Source organism: Stylophora pistillata, chromosome 7 (genome assembly GCF_964205215.1).
Source record: "Stylophora pistillata chromosome 7, jaStyPist1.2, whole genome shotgun sequence".
Taxonomy (NCBI): domain Eukaryota; kingdom Metazoa; phylum Cnidaria; class Anthozoa; order Scleractinia; family Pocilloporidae; genus Stylophora; species Stylophora pistillata.
The window spans coordinates 30792088-30808213 of record NC_142525.1 but is presented as its reverse complement, the minus strand read 5'-3'; the positions used below and the strand labels follow the sequence as shown (position 1 = coordinate 30808213).

At 40.9% G+C, this 16126-nt stretch overlaps 2 protein-coding genes and 2 long non-coding RNA genes across 5 annotated transcripts; 2 read left to right on the top strand and 2 right to left on the bottom strand.

The window, feature by feature from the left end:
* Window positions 1-806: 806 nt before the first annotated feature.
* Window positions 807-2713, bottom strand: LOC111332019 (uncharacterized). Of its 2 annotated transcripts, XR_015990102.1 has the most exons (3): window positions 2482-2713; window positions 1207-2151; window positions 807-1121 (listed from the first exon to the last, which is right to left on the bottom strand). It is a non-coding gene; the product is annotated as an uncharacterized LOC111332019 (long non-coding RNA). The 2 variants fall into 2 exon arrangements; XR_015990101.1 differs by having other exon boundaries at window positions 1207-2713.
* A 187-nt stretch (window positions 2714-2900) lies between these two features.
* LOC111331982 (uncharacterized) lies at window positions 2901-9044 on the top strand. Its single transcript, XM_022937234.2, has 2 exons — window positions 2901-3040; window positions 3473-9044. Exon 2 carries the CDS (start codon window positions 3506-3508, stop codon window positions 8291-8293), a length of 4788 nt encoding a protein of 1595 aa, XP_022792969.1. The 5' UTR covers window positions 2901-3040; window positions 3473-3505; the 3' UTR covers window positions 8294-9044.
* Window positions 8738-14439, bottom strand: LOC111331992 (angiotensin-converting enzyme). Its single transcript, XM_022937246.2, has 5 exons — window positions 13215-14439; window positions 11660-11883; window positions 11085-11328; window positions 10361-10483; window positions 8738-9989 (listed from the first exon to the last, which is right to left on the bottom strand). The coding sequence occupies exons 1-5, from the start codon at window positions 14288-14290 to the stop codon at window positions 9449-9451; spliced, it is 2208 nt and encodes a 735-aa protein (XP_022792981.2). The 5' UTR covers window positions 14291-14439; the 3' UTR covers window positions 8738-9448.
* Window positions 14362-15936, top strand: LOC148727429 (uncharacterized). The gene is made up of 2 exons (XR_015990103.1): window positions 14362-14501; window positions 15140-15936. It is a non-coding gene; the product is annotated as an uncharacterized LOC148727429 (long non-coding RNA).
* The last annotated feature ends 190 nt before the right edge of the window (window positions 15937-16126 follow it).

Here is a 16126-nt window from a genome sequence, read left to right as displayed (position 1 = left end):
ATTTGTCTAATATCTTAGGGGCATTTTTAATAAAACAATTATTCCGCTCGTGCTTGTTGGATATGAAAGGATTATAGCCAACTTGGTGCTACGTGCCTCATTGGCTATCTATCATCTCATATCCAATGTGTGCTCATGGAGTAATTGTTAAATATATATATATATATGTGGGGGAAGAGTCTACCTTAGCATAAAGTGCTCAATGCTGTGGTAGCAGAGCTAAGTATACATAAGTTAAAGAATTAAAGAGGATGTGTTGATTCTCTGTGACTCTGAGTTACGCTCCTATGCGCTTGTCAGACAGAAGTTCTGTCTGACAAGTGCTTAGGCGCGAAACTCAGAGTCAGAGAATCGACACGTCCTCTTTAATTCTTTAACTTATATATATATATATATATATATATATATAGTGCTCTACTTTTATGTATCAAGCACTGTAATATAGAAAAATTGAAACACAGACTTCCTATATATGTATCAAAAAAGACATAAAAGTTTGACTTAATATTAAACTTCCTATAGGTATATGTATATAAAAAAAACATAAAAGTTTGCCTTAATGTTAAATCTAATACTAAGCTACTATCATAAAAAGAGTATAGCATACCATCACAGTTACCACTAGATTAGAACTGGGAAAGATTTCCACACAGCCTAATACTCAATGATGTCTACATTTCTTAGAAAGAGAAAACAACGGAAAAAAATTTCGATGCCTTTGGAATTACGGCTTTTCTTGTTAGAATAATAAGGGCTTATCCGGATATCTGTCCATTAATTGTACTACAAAAATACCCATACTGTCACAGAGCTCAGAAATCAAGTGTTAACAATCACTATCAAACGAGAAACGTTTGAAACTCATTTCTCAAGTCTAATCATCGCTCTGCGAAATTAAATATCAACATAGAATACATATTACACACCACAACAACTACGAACAGTAACCTTAATATCAACACATGCACAAGACAAACGAAACAAAAACAAAACTGAACAAAACTTCAATGCTCAACACACGACAAAGATTTCAAACACTTATCGCTTATCGGTAATCTTTACTCGTCACCGTGCTTTCAAGGAAACACTCAGATTTGACTAAGTAATTTCACTTCCTCAGCCTGCCAAGAAAAGTTAAAAGAGATATCGTTTATTAGCTTTATATCAGCTACTTCGAGCTAATTGATAATATAAAATCGTACTTACTGCCATCTTGGAAGCCTCGTGTGTCGGTCCAGTCCCTCCGCCAAGCATAAATTTCACGCCAAGAATCGCTTGTGTTTATTCATGGTCATTGATATTTACAAACCGCTCCTACTTACATGTCGCGGCAGATTTCAAAGACAGCGGAGAGAATCAAAGGTAATAGATCTGTGAAAAGTGGATTACACAGCAGGAGCCTCATGCGTTGAAGTATTATTAATAACATTAGCCAGCTGCGCCAAGCATTCAATTAAGATCCTAGAAGACACAAGAAGCCACTAATCTTAGGGCTAAATTTCCGTAATGACGTTAAAATGTCGTTAATTTCTGATCGAGTGCTAATATAAATCGGCCTTGAATTTAAACACTGAAGATACAGTGGCTCCTGAAAGCTAAACATCCCAAAGAAGGAAGTGATATGCAGAGATTACCTGAGCTGTTCAATTATGCCTGTGGCAATCATACGATTTCTTGTTCATTGTAATTAAAAGTCTTAAGATTTGACAGAAAGGTTAAGAAGTATACAAGAATTGTTTCAAAATCGTATTGCCCACCCTGTCAGTCTAAACGCCAGCTGTTGGAAGCGCATTACCGCCCCCTCTTCCCCCTCCCTCCCTCCCACGCGCGCGACACAGGTACCCCAGAAGAAAATGCTGTATTTGTGATACGCTATATCGGTTAGTTGTTTTTCAACTTTTGAACCCCGAGGCTAGATTAAAGTAAAAGTAGTTTGCGGTTTCATGAACGAGTATGTTCTGAGTTTCTTGTGAACGATGAAGCATTGTGGTGAAAATCAGCTAGTAAATTCTAAATGTGATGCATTTTTATGACCAACATACTGTTACGAAAACGTCTTTATAGCTGCATGCAGTACCTAGATACTGATTTTCGATCACACCGCGAGCTCTTGCCCATTATCGTCTCAATTTCAAGGCCTCGGATTTTTCCCTAAGAATTCACGGAGCAAAAGTGCAAAGAATGTATGTTAACTCTCTTAACGACAACGTGTTAGATTACGAAAGTGATTAACATCAATTAACAGTACTTTAAATTTTCTTTACAGCAACTGTCTAAAACCTCGGCCAAATTTTTACCTCGCTGTAGGATGAAAGATTCTTTTCCAGCATATCAGTTGCAAGTTAATAAAAAGATGGGTTAAATCAATCCAGATCTTTCGTAAACTAATGCTTGATGATCAGTGGCGTGACACATCGCACCATTGATACCCTAATGTCGCATTTTAATTCCTTGCATATTCAAACTCTTAAAATCATTTACCTCGCCTTGCCGTTTGCTGAGTTAATCTAGGCATGAATAAAGGCTGATAGTTTCGAAAGAAACTGTTTGGGGCTGCGTCGGTGGGGGTAACGAAATAATTTGGATATATCAACAAAGTTGAAATGGTAAATTGGCACCGTAACGATTACAAAAGCTGACGTTTCGACGTCAAAAGCTGACGTTTGGCTTCGCTCCGACGAAGGGATAACGCTCGAAACGTCAGCTTTTGTAATCGTTACGGTGGCCAATTTACTATTTCAACTTTGTTGATATATCCAAATTATAATCTAGGCGTGATTTCCTTTCCGAATTATTTCTCGTTTCTTCGAGCGTGACTGAGCTTTTATTGGTATGCAAATTATGCTCAAGTAGTTTATAGATTGGCTGAGCAACCCTTTGTAGTAAGTGGTCAATCTTACGGTTCTCACGGGAGCTGCCTGCGTATGTGTTAAAATTAGATGCGGAACGACATAGCAAACACAAATGACTGTTCTCGTCGAAGGAAAATACGACCACATGCTACAACTTCCTCGCGATTGACAAACGTCGTAAATGACAGGTATTGTAACTCGAAAACATCTCGCGGTTCGCATTATACTTCAATTTAGACGCGCTTTTGTTGATATTTACTCTTGGCTAGTTATGCACAGGCGTCTGCTATTTGAGAACTACTGTAGGAGATTACATCTTCCTCTGCGGTCTTACGTAAATGAGAATTGTTGAGGAACGTTTTCGGTGTTTTACTAGCGTGTCACCTGCTAATGGTCGTGTTTATTTTGTGGCACAATTTGTTGACTTCTGGTTTATTAGTTTCGTTTGCGTTTCGAATCATTGGATCAGTCTATCGAACAAACGATCGCGCGTCGCCCGATTTTGGCTTCTTCGTGACAGAATTCTTGTCATTTATCGCGCGTGTACATACACGACCCTGGAACGTGAGATATTTGCTTACGAAATAGTGCGCTTGACTTTCTCTAATGTTTCACTCTAGCACTGTCAAAGCAGCAGAGCACAACCTACCAGTATGTCAGACTCAAAGGAAGCCCATTCATCGAACCAAGGGTCGATTGCTCCAACGAATGATCGTGAAATCTCACATGATCCTGTCAAAGGCACTTACGATAGCGAAATAAGAAGAGAGAAAACAGATTATGTTTCCAAGACATCTAATGCTACGACTACAGAAGAAACGATTAGGGTTACAGTCGAGGAGTTTCCGGCCGATGAAGATTTCAAAACACGATTCTTCGAAGCACAAGACAGGCTAGGAGAGCTTGAACAGGAGTTAAGAAATACTCGCGAGAAACTACGCAACCTCGAGAACGCCTGTGAAAATACCGAGGAGAAGATCGGCGTATTGAAAAACGCAGCGTATTCTTATCACAGGACTTTCTCAGAGCATGAAGTAACGATCAAAACGGTTGTGGAGGAAAATAATCATTTAAAAATCAACATTGAAAAGCTCGAGGCGACAATTCGTGGCTATAAAGAAGAACAGGAGAAAGCCGACGAAATTGAAAAGGATAACGAAAATCTCAAAGATCAGCTTGATGAGAGGAGAAAAGAAAACGATGATTTGGTAAGGCAGCTCGAAAAATTGCAAGTGGAGGTAAACGATTTGCGTGACAGCAACGGCGACGACAAAATATGTAAATACTGTGGTCGGGGTGACAATATCCTGCTGGAAATGGAGTCTTTAAAGCTCAAATACGAAGACATCGAAACGGAAAATGATCATCTGCTGAAAGAAAAAGAAGAATTGCGAGTCGAAGTGGATGATCTTGAACGGCGATTGAAGGACTTGCAAATTAAGTTGTCGGCCGATGACGACATTATTGAGGAGATGAAACAACAGATTGTGGAGTATCACGTGCAGATTCAGCAGTCAGAAGAAAACTGCGACAACAGCCGAACGAGGAATATCGAGCTTGAGAAAGAAATGTCCTTACTGCGAGGCCTTGTCGCCGAGTTGGAAAGTAGTTTAGAGGCAGAGAAAGATAGCCGTGAAAGTTTGTTCCGCGAAGGCACCAACAGGCTCGAGATTCAAAACAAGAAGATAACACAGCTGGAGATGAATCTTAAAGAAGTCTGCAAAGAAAAGGAACTCCTCTACCTACAGTTCGTGGATAGTAAGAACAAAGCCGAAATGGACTCCAAGCAATGCACCAAGCAACTTAACGAAACCCATGTCCGCGCTGAGCTATTCCGGAAAGAGGTCTCTGATAAGGAAAAGACGATTCTGGCACTGAAGGCTGAGAACGAAGAGTTGAGAGATGATATTGCTTTACTACAGAAGCAACTAGAAGACCTTCAAGATCGCGACCTGTCGAGGTTTGCGGAGGACCTCGACAAGCCGGACGGAAATGATGACGACGAACTAAGTAAATTAAGAGAGGAAAACGAAGAGATTACACAAGAACTGGAGCAACTAAGAGATGAGGTGATTTCTTTACAGAGCGAACTGGCTGAGAGATACATAGAGGAAGAAAAACCTAAGGACGAAGATTCAGATGAAATTGTGGTGGAGCACCTTCAAGTTGTCCAGAGAGTTCCACTGGCACCTAATGAGGATGATTTGAGTGATTTCGATGACTTTGAAGAGCATATAGTTGCGGTTGGAGAAACTCCTAACCTTGCTGTTGTTCCAAAGGAATCTGGAGATTCATGGTCCAGTCAAGACTACTCCAAATCGCAGATACAAGAACTCGAAGAGCTTCTGGAGCGCACCAAGAAAGAGAAAGAAAAAGTTGAAGAATGCTTGGAAGAGTCTGAAGAAAGAGCTAAGAAGACCACGGAGGAGCTGTCTAAGACCATCACGCAGCTAACCGATCGGTGTGAAGAGATGAGAAAGGAGCTCATAGAGAAAGAAGTCCTGATAAATGAGCAACGAAAAGATCTTTCTCAGGATAAAAACACCATCAGTGACCTGGAGGAAAAACTAAGAGAGCAAGAATACCTTGAGGCGGAGCTAGAAAAAGCAAGGAAGGAACTCTTCGAGCTAAAATCACAGGACACTGACGAAGAATTAAGCGAAGAATATGAGAAATTAAAAGAGCAATACCAAAAGCTGATGGATGATATAAAGAAATTGAAAGACGAGAAGGAAGATCTTTGTGAAAAGAAAGCAGACGTTGAAGAGGAGCTGGAAGAAATGAAAGTCAAATTCGATAAAGGAAAAGAGATGTACAACACCCTGTGTGATGAAAACGATGACCTGAAGAAAGACAACGATGATCTAGGGAAACAAGTCGACAAACTAAAGGAAGAAATTAAATATCTTGGCGATGAACTGAAAGAGGAAGAGGATTTGCACATCACTGAGAAAGAAAAACTGACAAGCAAGAACAAGGAAGTAGAAGACAAGATCCGTCGATTGGAGGGCGAAATATTGGATTTGAAAGCCAAGTTGAGGAGAAAAGACAGTGATGAGAACTGGAAGGAAAAGTTTGATGAGTTAAAGCGAGAGAAGAATTCCCTTCAAATCGAGAAGCAACGACTGGAACGAAACTTGGAAAGAAACGATGATGAACACGAGCAAACTAAGACCAAGTATAACAAGGTTCGACGTGAACTCACCGATGCCCAAGGCGAGACTGCCATGTTGCGCCGACAACTTTCGGAACTAAAGCTCACCAAGGACACAGGAGACCTGGAAAAGGAACTCGGGAAACTCAAGGAAACGCTAAGAAAGAAAGAAGAAGAACGCAAAAAACATCTAGCTGAGCTTGAAGAGCTGAGGCGATCTTTGTTTCGTCAGACGAGTGAAGAGGGTTGGCAGGAAAAGTTTGAATCTCTGAAACTCAAACTAGACGAGGTTGAAGATGAAAAGGATTCCTTACAGAAGGAGAAGAATAATCTTCAAAATGATCTCCGAAAGGATTCAGAAAAACTCGCAGAGCTGGAGATAAAGCTGAGCCAGGCCAACATGGAGATAGAGGGGTTGAGCAAGGACTTCGACAAATCACATACAAGAATCACTCAGCTGGAAATCGAGCTCCAACGATCCTCTAAACAGAAACAGCAGGCTGAAGAGCAAGCTAAATGGATCAAGAAGGAGCTCTTAACAAGAGAAGAGACAATTAGTAAACTAGGAAAAGAACTGAATGAGAAGATGGAAGACAGTGACAAAGATAACCAGATAATCATGCTAGAGAGAGAGATTCAACTCCTCCAAAGCAGAATACCAGCCTCAGAGAAGGACGAATCTGTTCTACACAATCGCATCCGGTTCCTGGAAGACAGTGTTAAAGAAGTGAAGGAAAAATTCGATGGGAAGACCGTCCAACTGGACAAATGTGAGAAGGAAAAGGAGAGCCTCAGTGTTCATGTTGTTGAACTGTCTAAAGAAATTCAGGTCCTGTATGAGCGATATCAGGCAAGTCGCACAGAAATCGAGAAACTCCGAGCTGGTCTTGTTGTGGCACCGGAAAAGACACCGGAAACCACGTCACTTACCATTGATGTTGAAGGGAAACCTGAGGTGCAGCTAGGTGTATTTGTACAAGAACGTGTTCGCAGCCGTGTTGTTACCCCCGGGCTTGGGCGTAGTACTTCCGAGCTTGAGATTTCCATCAGTCAGTTGCCAGGAACTGTTGTAATCGGAGAGCCTGTTGGAGTCACTGTGGACTATGGTTCAGAGGGAAACCCTCTGGTTAGTCACCCTGTGGAACTCACTGCATCCGAACCAGAAGATAACGATGAGGATAGTTTCTCTCACGAAAGTGACGATGAAGATGTTCCTCCTGTTGTTTACTCAGCCCCACAAGTCGAAAGTGCCCCACAATTCAATTTTACATCCCCGTCTGCCGATCCAGAGAGAATTCTTGTAAGCGCCCAAGCCCTACCTAGGCCTCAGCTTCCTAAGAGTGTTGATTCTGAAAGGTTCCCATTTCTCAAGGCTTCCGGTGTGCGTCTCAGTGGAGGAGCCTTTCAACCGGTACCCAGCCGAAATATCAATCTACCAGAGCAGACTCCCGAGGAAGATCTATTAGATAAGGAGTTGGTGACCGAAGGACGATTTAGGGCATTCAGCAAAGAAGATCAGTTCAAATTAGATGGTCTCTTACATGCGCATGCGCACCATCACGACCCACCTGATGTGTACAATGATGTATACGATCAGCCCCCAGAAAACGGTGTAGAAAATAACAAAGGTTATTATCCTGAGGAGCTAAATGCACGTGAAAAAGGATGGACCGAACCCCCACCGTACGACTGGGAGGAACCACCACTGCAGGCCCCACGGGAGGCTTATTCTTACCAGAGTGCCCCAGGTGGGGAGTATCTTGACGACTTTGACGGTCAGATGGAACGATATCCAGATCCGTACCAGGTGCCACCACGGAAACCGGAGAGTTCCTACAAAAGGAGAATAATTGGAGTCTATGACAATGACGGTACGCTCATCGGGTATCAAGACGTCTATGAAGAAATAACTGATGAATACGCAGAGGAAATTAACGGGGGAGTTATACCGTACCCGGAACCCTATGAACACAGGGGGCTGTCACACCCATATGAACCTGAGCAACGCCCTCCTATGAAAATTCCCTACGCAATTGATACAAGAGGACCTGAGGAAGATGAATCAGTATTTTACGAATACGACATCAATCGAAACGCAACCAAAGACCAATGGTTCAGCCCTCAGCCAGAAGAACGATTTCAAGATAACAGAAAACACACCAAAGAAAGTAACAAAACCCATAGACAAGGCTACCCCGAACCGTACGAATATCTGAATGGACATGGAGTACGCAGGAACAGGCCAGCCATGGCAAGCAGCCAGTATGCCAGCGGCACTTATCTGTAAGTTAGTTGGATTAGAACTGGAACAATTCTTGAACGCTGTAGGTCATCACTATCTCAGTTTCGTCATGCTGTGGACTCTTTTCTCAGTAAATCGTAGGTAAAAACATACCTGAACTAATGATTTGGTCTAATTAAGCTAATACAGAGCTTTTTCGTATTGTCGAGGGAACAATTGTCAGACGGCTACAAAAATGAATAAAATTTTTTTACCCTTTTATTTGAAGATAAGCTGTTCTGCTCTTCGATATGAAATTAAGTTTTTTGACCATTTTTATCAAGGCAAACGCCTCTTGAAATTTTAAAAATTGTTTATTGTGAAACAGTTCTATTCTTCATCTTGTTGTCATGTACGCATCTTAATTTCGCCATCGCTGAAGCATACACCTCTCAATTTTTAGCTTGTTATTGCTTCGTTCAAGGTTTGAAATGGCATTCACTCTGGAGATATAAGTTGCAACTTTTAATTATTCATTCATAAAGGCAATTTTTGTTATTAAGGACAATGAAGACTTCATGACGAGATTTTAACAAAATCTTCACAGGTCCAGAGTAAAATAGTGAGCGATTAATTAGTTGAGGCAATAGTTCAATATCCAGTTGACAGTATAATGATACTTCTGAAGGCAGAGTATGCTGGTACAGAGTGAAATGAAAAAAAAACTTTTAACCGATATTAGCAAGCAGTTTATTGTTAAGAGTATTATTTTACAAAATTATATTTTACGTAATAAATTTACGGGAAATTTTTTGTACTTATTTGTATGACATACGGGTAATTAATCCTCTTCCTTCTACCATATCTGAGGCACCAACGCATGTGTTAGTCTTGCAGCTCACGCTCTTGACCTATATGGTCACTACGAAAGGTTCAGTCAATGGTTCCAAAGGCTCGATCCCAACCCCTTAAGTCTTTTTGTCCAATTGTAGCTAGTCCTCTTCGACTATGATCGGTTACACGGTTACTATGTGGCGGGACTAGTCTGTTTCATAATCAAATATCATAATTACCGACGAGAGAACAATTTTAAAAATCCTTTGAAATATTCACCAAAACTCCGCTCGCACTGCCCGCCAAGACCAACTTTATCAGAATGAAATTCATTCAGAGAAAAAAAGGGGGTTTGCATCTTTGTTACCTTATGGATCCCTGGAACACCTAACCTAACACTAATTGATCTTTGATTTTATTGGGAACAAACATTGGCTTAGCCCCTAAGATGTCAGACTTGGGGTCAAGGAGCGACTTGTCTTTGCCTGAGCTTTCTTCTGAGGTTTTTAGTACTGGCCCCATGGCTGCTAAGGCAGCTTTTAAATCTGGTTTGCCCAAGTTAATGGCATCGTCATTTTTTTTTACTTCCGGAAATGTCACATCGGCAGTTCCGTTCTTGTTGCTGGGTTTTGAAGCCTTCTCTTTAAGGTCTGACCGTGTTTCATTAGGGAGCACTTGAGGTTTTGTGATGGATGAATTCGACTTGGTCGATGACAAAGTTTTTCTTGCGCCATTTACTACTGGATTTGAAACCGTCTTCCGTTTCTTCCAACCGGTAGGATATCCCTTTTCCAAGCGATACTTGACAAGCCACTGTTGTAAAGGGGCAAAGTACTCCAATAGAGCGCTAGCTGTCATCTCGCGCTCGCCTGTTAAGTGGTAAAGGGTCTGGGGCCAAGGGCGGCTTCGCCCGGCGACGAGCATCTCTCTTCAGGATAAAAATGACAAGCGGATTGAGTCATACTGTTGTAAATTCAATATAGATTAAATGTGCAGTTTCAATCTTACACCGACACAGCGCCCTATTTAGGTCAGAATCAGTTGTTGTTACAAAATATCCTTAAATAATTAATTTATCTTCAAAAGTCCTGAAGAAAACTATGTCTGAGGCGCCTTGAGTGTCCAATAACCTATCAATGTTCTGAGAATTACATTTTCGAAAGAAACTTAAATTTTGAGGATATCAAAGGGTATCTTCTTTCGTTACTCTCTGGTTAGTCGAGAGCGATTTGTTTCCCGTAGATCTTCTCTCATTGTGTCTTTTCATACCGGATTAACTTAAGAATCGACGAGCTGTACCTGAATTTTTGGCCTGCTTCTTTTGACTTGTAAATTGAACATTCATGTAGACTCCCTTGGTGCTTAGCAATTTTACAAAGTGAGCGATGGAATTGAAATTGGAGGATGAGCGACACGAAATAGCTGTAGACAAAAATAACAGAGCAATAGATTTAGCATGAAAAATGAAATAGAATCATCAAATGAAACCTCAAATCAGTGCCTAAATGAAAAGTCGCTGTTTGCGGGACTTGTGGTTGGCGCTCGATTCGCGTTTATTAAAGAGAACCCGGCTGTCGAGAACTGCAACTGGTTATCTTTCGGTCACAGCCAGTGGCGACTGAAAATCAACAGCCTTTTCCTGAAAAAACCAAAGTTGCTGAAAATTTTGGAGTGTTTCAAATCACAGCTCAGACTACAGGTCGGACGAAGGGATAGCGTTCAAAATTTTAACTTAAGAAACAATTTACATTATCAACTCGGTTGCTACTGGTTTTGCAGCCCTTCGCTCCGTAATTGGCCCAAAAAAACTTGTGCCATTCTCTCGACCAATCAAATACAAAATCAAAACTAACTACCACTCGGTCACCGCGTTTTCCCACGCTTCAGACAGTTTGACTGCTCGAGTCTTCACCGGCTCCTTGTGATATTTTCCTTTGCTCTGATTGGTTGTAGTAATTACTCTAATTTTGGTTTTTGACGCTCGACTATAATGCATTTTATTTTTCATTCTATAACACATTACCTGATGTAAGGGTAATTGGCCCCCACGTGATACTTAGCCCCCGGGTCAAAGTCCTTCTCCGACCTAGGGACTGGTGACATGACACCTTGGTAATGCATGCGCATTCGCCACCATTCTGAATTGTAGTTTGAAGGCGTGATCCTTCCCGAGAACACCTTCCATCTCCACTGGTCCACAAGTAATGTGAAAGGAAGGGGAGCTACACGACGTAAGGCTTGCATCATCAAAAAATTTATGTCTGCTTCTGCAACAATAACGTTGACAAAACTAACTAAGGGTCTGCACAGCATATTGACGACAGGGATGTAAAGTTTCTTGGGAATTTTCTTTTTCACATAAATTGAAAAATCTCACGAGACCATTTATTGCGTATGTAAGTGAATTCTTGGAAAACAGCTTAGTTTGGTAAAAGCATGGGAATTGAAATCAATAATGACTCGTAGGGTGAAATACATCTCCATTGCGACGCAGATGACTCTGGGTTCAAACCCGGCATTTATTTTTCTACACAACAATGTTTCGGGCCTTTCTGCGCCTTTTAGATCTAGCCTAAAGAATTCAAAGCACTTACTTACCTGAGTCATTTCCAACTGTGTACAGTAGTCCCACGGACTTAAGATGCTTTGGGTTTTCCACTGAGAGTGCAATTGTGTCCCCAATGGCCTCGTGAAATCCCGGATTGGCACCACTTCTGTATGCGTACGGAAGGTCCTTGTATGCGAGGTCATATTCACAATGTCCCATCTCATGGTGAATTGTTATCAAATGTTCCTGAGTCATTCCTGTACACATCTTTATCCTGTAGTTGCAACACACATTAAAGCTTAATTCGTGATATCCCGTTGGCTCATTTTAAAATTTGTCTAGGCGTCTTAAATAAATACGTACGCAACGATCCACTTGCGACCAAAGAAATATCGATTTGTTGATTTATAATTCAATCAGGTCAACCTATTAATTGATTGATCAAGTGGTTCATTCATTAATTTTTTTCATTTATGCATCCACTCATCCACTCATTCACTCTCTCTCTCGCTCATTCATTCACTCATCCACTCATTCACTCTCTCTCTCTCGCTCATTCATTCACTCATTCACTCTCTCTCTCTCTCGCTCATTCATCCAGTCATTCACTTTCTCTCTCGCTCTTTCATTCACTTATTCACTCTCTCTCTCTCGCTCATTCATTCACTCATCCACTCATTCACTCTCTCCCTCTCGCTCATTCATCCACTCGTCCACTCATTCACTCTATCTCGCTCATTTATCCACTCATCCACTCATTCACTCTCTCTCTCTCTCTCTCTCGCTCATTCATTCACTCATTCACTCTCTCTTGCTCGTTCATCCACTCATTTACTCTCTCTCTTTCGCTCATTCATTCACTTATTCACTCTCTCTCTCTCTCGCTCATTCATCCACTCATTCACTCTCTCTCTCTCGCTCATTCATTCACTCATTCACTCTCTCTCTCTCGCTCATTCATCCACTCATTCACTCTCTCTCTCTCGCTCATTCATTCACTCATTCACTCTCTCTCTCTCGCTCATTCATCCAGTCATTTACTCTCTCTCTCGCTCTTTCATTCACTTACTCACTCTCTCTCTCGCTCGTTCATCCACTCATTCACTCTCTCTCTCTCTCTCGCTCATTCATTCACTCATTCACTCTCTCTCTCGCTCATTCATCCACTCATTCACTCTCTCTCTCTCGCTCATTCATTCACTCATTCACTCGTTTGCGCGCTCGTTTGCCTACTTGCTCATTCTTTCATTCCTAGTTTTGAGCTGTCTCTCAATCGGTCGGAAAGAGAGCACGTGATCAGTTCGCTAGTGCATCAGGTGACCAGTGAGTAAGTGTGTGAGTGGTTGAGTGAACGAGTCAGTCAATTCATTAGTCAGCCATTCAGCCTGTCAGTCGGTTAGTCAGTCAGTCAATTAGCCAGTCAGTCAATAAGTCAGTTAGTCAATCAGTCAGCTGATCAATCTGACATTCAATCCGTAAGTCAGTCTGTTATCTGCCCACGTATTTTTCTGTCTCTTTTCTTTTTCATGTGTAGGTATTGCTTATTTTCCTGAGGTCGATCTTATCTCTTGATGACAAGAACAAATTAATTTTGTTTCCCCTTACCGAACGTCTCCTTTGCAGAAATCCCAGGCCGAAGCGTGACAGACTATCTGTTTTCCTTTAGGTTTTGTGATAATGGATTTATTCCAAAACGCCTGTGGCATTGGATCCAAACCTAAGGAAACAAAAAACGACTGCGCAAGTTTAAACATCTTTTTGGGGGTGTATTGTTGCTTAATTAAGTTCGGTGTAACATCCAGAGATGGAACTTTGGGAAATGGCTGTACGATGTCATAGATTAAACTCCATTCCTGGGCCCACATGTTCCCCAAAAGATGAGCCTGGATGCTCCCATTTACTTGTACTTGAGGGTACTTCTCACGTAATTTGTACCTCACATAAGCATGCAGTTCTTGGTATAACATCCGGACTTCATTCCATAACTTCTTGATAGCTGCTTGGAAGTCATTTCCCATTTCATATTCGCTTCGTTGGAAATTTCCGTAGTCTCCCCATTCATGTTCACGAGCTCCGGAATTTAGAAGGACGACGAGTTTTTCGTACAGCGGTCTCATCGGAGGACCAACCTTGTCTCGCCAGCTTTTCCAACCCCATAACAACTCATCGTAATCACGTGACTTTGCCATTAAATCATTGAGGTCTGGATCGAGTTCCATGCAGCGGGTTTTGTTGATATATTCATTTTTCGTACATAATTTTCCACTGCTATAAATGTTAGTCATATTTGAAATAAGGTCGTCTATTAACTTCATGTCTGTTGGTGATTTAGGAAGGGCGTTGCGGCGAATGATCCTAATTTGGCGTGCCATATCGTTTGATAAGTCGACATCTTTAATGAGAGAAGCATTTTTGCTGGCAGTAACACTGAATGCTTTAGCGAAAGTCGCGTTTAAAACGGAGAGTTTCCTGTTGTTCTCGCTTAAGTCCGTTTCATAATTCCAAGCCGCTTCGTTCTCGCCAGAGTAAATCCTTGTTGCCTGAACTTCATAGTTCTTCAAGAACTCCAGCGCTATGTCTGTGTAGTTCTTGAATTTTGTTGCAGAATTTTGTTGGTTGGTGCACAAGCAGTCTTGGCTCCACAATAGGAAGATTAAGGGACAAGTAATCCATGAATCCATTATCAACGTTCTTCGAACAACTCTCCCAAAACATCATATTTCCTGTAAAAAGGAAGGGACATTGCAACGAAAATATCAAGGACATAAAGAGTGGCTTTTTCTAAACAAACTAATCTCTTGCCGAGATCAAGTCGTTCCGTTTAGTGACGTGATCTGACGATGGTAATAAATTATGCAGCAGGTGGTTGGTAGGGTAAAGTTAAACGAACAGGTAATATATTTTCTTAAGTTGTAGTCTGGTGTTTTAGAAAATTAAATTCTTCTCAAGTAATTACTGTGAGACGTGATTATTATATCATCGATTGGTTTAAATTCACACACATAGCTGTGATTTGTTGAACAATTTGCCCATTATTGTCGGTTAGGGAGGTGTCCAAATAAGTTATGGGTGATTTATTACTAAAGTATTCCTAAATTACTAGCTGACAGCTTTAAGTTCGTTTGTTTGATGGATGGTTATAAACTTTTCTTGGTCCCTCGTAAAATGAGCACTTGAAGGGGAGTTAATGACGTGCAATACCAGTGGCCTCAAAAAAATACTCTCCTTTTCAAGGACAACCGTAAGAAAAAATGTCACACCCGTAAGTTTCTTTTAGGCGGTAAGAGAAGGATATAGCTTTAATCAGCTGCAGTCCGTAACTAGAGTCATTTCTGATATACTAATCCAATGAGTTACTAAGACATTTGGCTGAGGGACACCTTCACTCCTAATTCTAGGACGGTGAAGTGTAAAGTTTCACACGACTAAGCAACTCAAGTGTCACCATCAAGGCATCATCAGTGTATCGTTGGGTTATTAACCTTCACAGCTAAAGCTGACTAACAGTTTTTAAATTTCATATACAACAGAGTACACCTTATGACTGTAACACTTATCTAAAACTTTTCCAAGAAAGTTACCGCTGGTCAGAAAGAAGGTCGCTCTGAAATCAACGAATGACGTGTCATGTTGTCGTTATCGCCACTGTAGCGTGACAGAAGACCAGAGAACTTTATCTAACAACTTAGTAACTCCTCGACGTCTTCTTTTGGTGTGTTTTCAACCAAATATGAGGCAGTTACCAGGAAAAGCGTCCAAAGAAACAAGGAAAATGAAAAGGGAGAGAAAAAATGGAAATGCAGAGGGACATCAAAAAGTTTTAACAGTGGCGTTGCCTGTTTTACTTGGGTTGTTTGCATTGTTAATCGCCTACGTCTACACAACAGCAAGCAAGAACTGATGAACTAGGAAATCTGAACCAAGACTTCGACAAAGAAATCAAATATCGATACAGCTGACGGATAAAGATGCTTACACTGCTGTGACTTTTTTGAAAAACTTTCTGGTTAAGCTTAGTGTTCGTGATAGTCAAGTGGCTTAAGACATTCTATGTTCAAATGAACAAGAAAACATTTGTCTTTAATCAGGCGATAAAAAGGAGCAGATTCCTCCCTTCTGTGTACTAGTAATTGCTTTATTTCTTTGTAAGAATAACTATTTAAATTCTGTTTTACCTTGTGAGGATAACAATCGAGCTTGCAATGGATAGTGAAGGAATAAATTCCTCTTAATGGAAGCCATTTGAACGAAATTAAGACATTAAAAGTCATCAATATTTATAGGTTGATTCTAAAATAAATCTCGTGTCTAGAATACACATAAAACATCTGGGACTGGTGTGATTTATTTTCAATGCAAGCCGAGCATGGGAGTTGTATCATGATACGGTATGATGCTTAGAATGGCATGGTAATTGCATACAAACTTTTTTCAAATTCGTGATTTAAAATTTGCATTTACGTGAACAATGTTTTCCTGACTTCATGATATTGCTACGTTTTAATTGGGTAAGAATA

Coding starts and splice junctions, on each gene's coding strand:
- LOC111331982 (XM_022937234.2), top strand. CDS start 3,506: ATGTCAGACTCAAAGGAAGCCCATTCATCGAACCAAGGGTCGATTGCT.
- LOC111331992 (XM_022937246.2), bottom strand. CDS start 14,290: ATGGATTCATGGATTACTTGTCCCTTAATCTTCCTATTGTGGAGCCAA. Junction 11,884..13,214: donor TTCTGCAAAGGAGACGTTCG/GTAAGGGGAAAC, acceptor TTGCAACTACAG/GATAAAGATGTGTACAGGAA. Junction 9,990..10,360: donor GAAGCAGGCCAAAAATTCAG/GTACAGCTCGTC, acceptor TTTATCCTGAAG/AGAGATGCTCGTCGCCGGGC.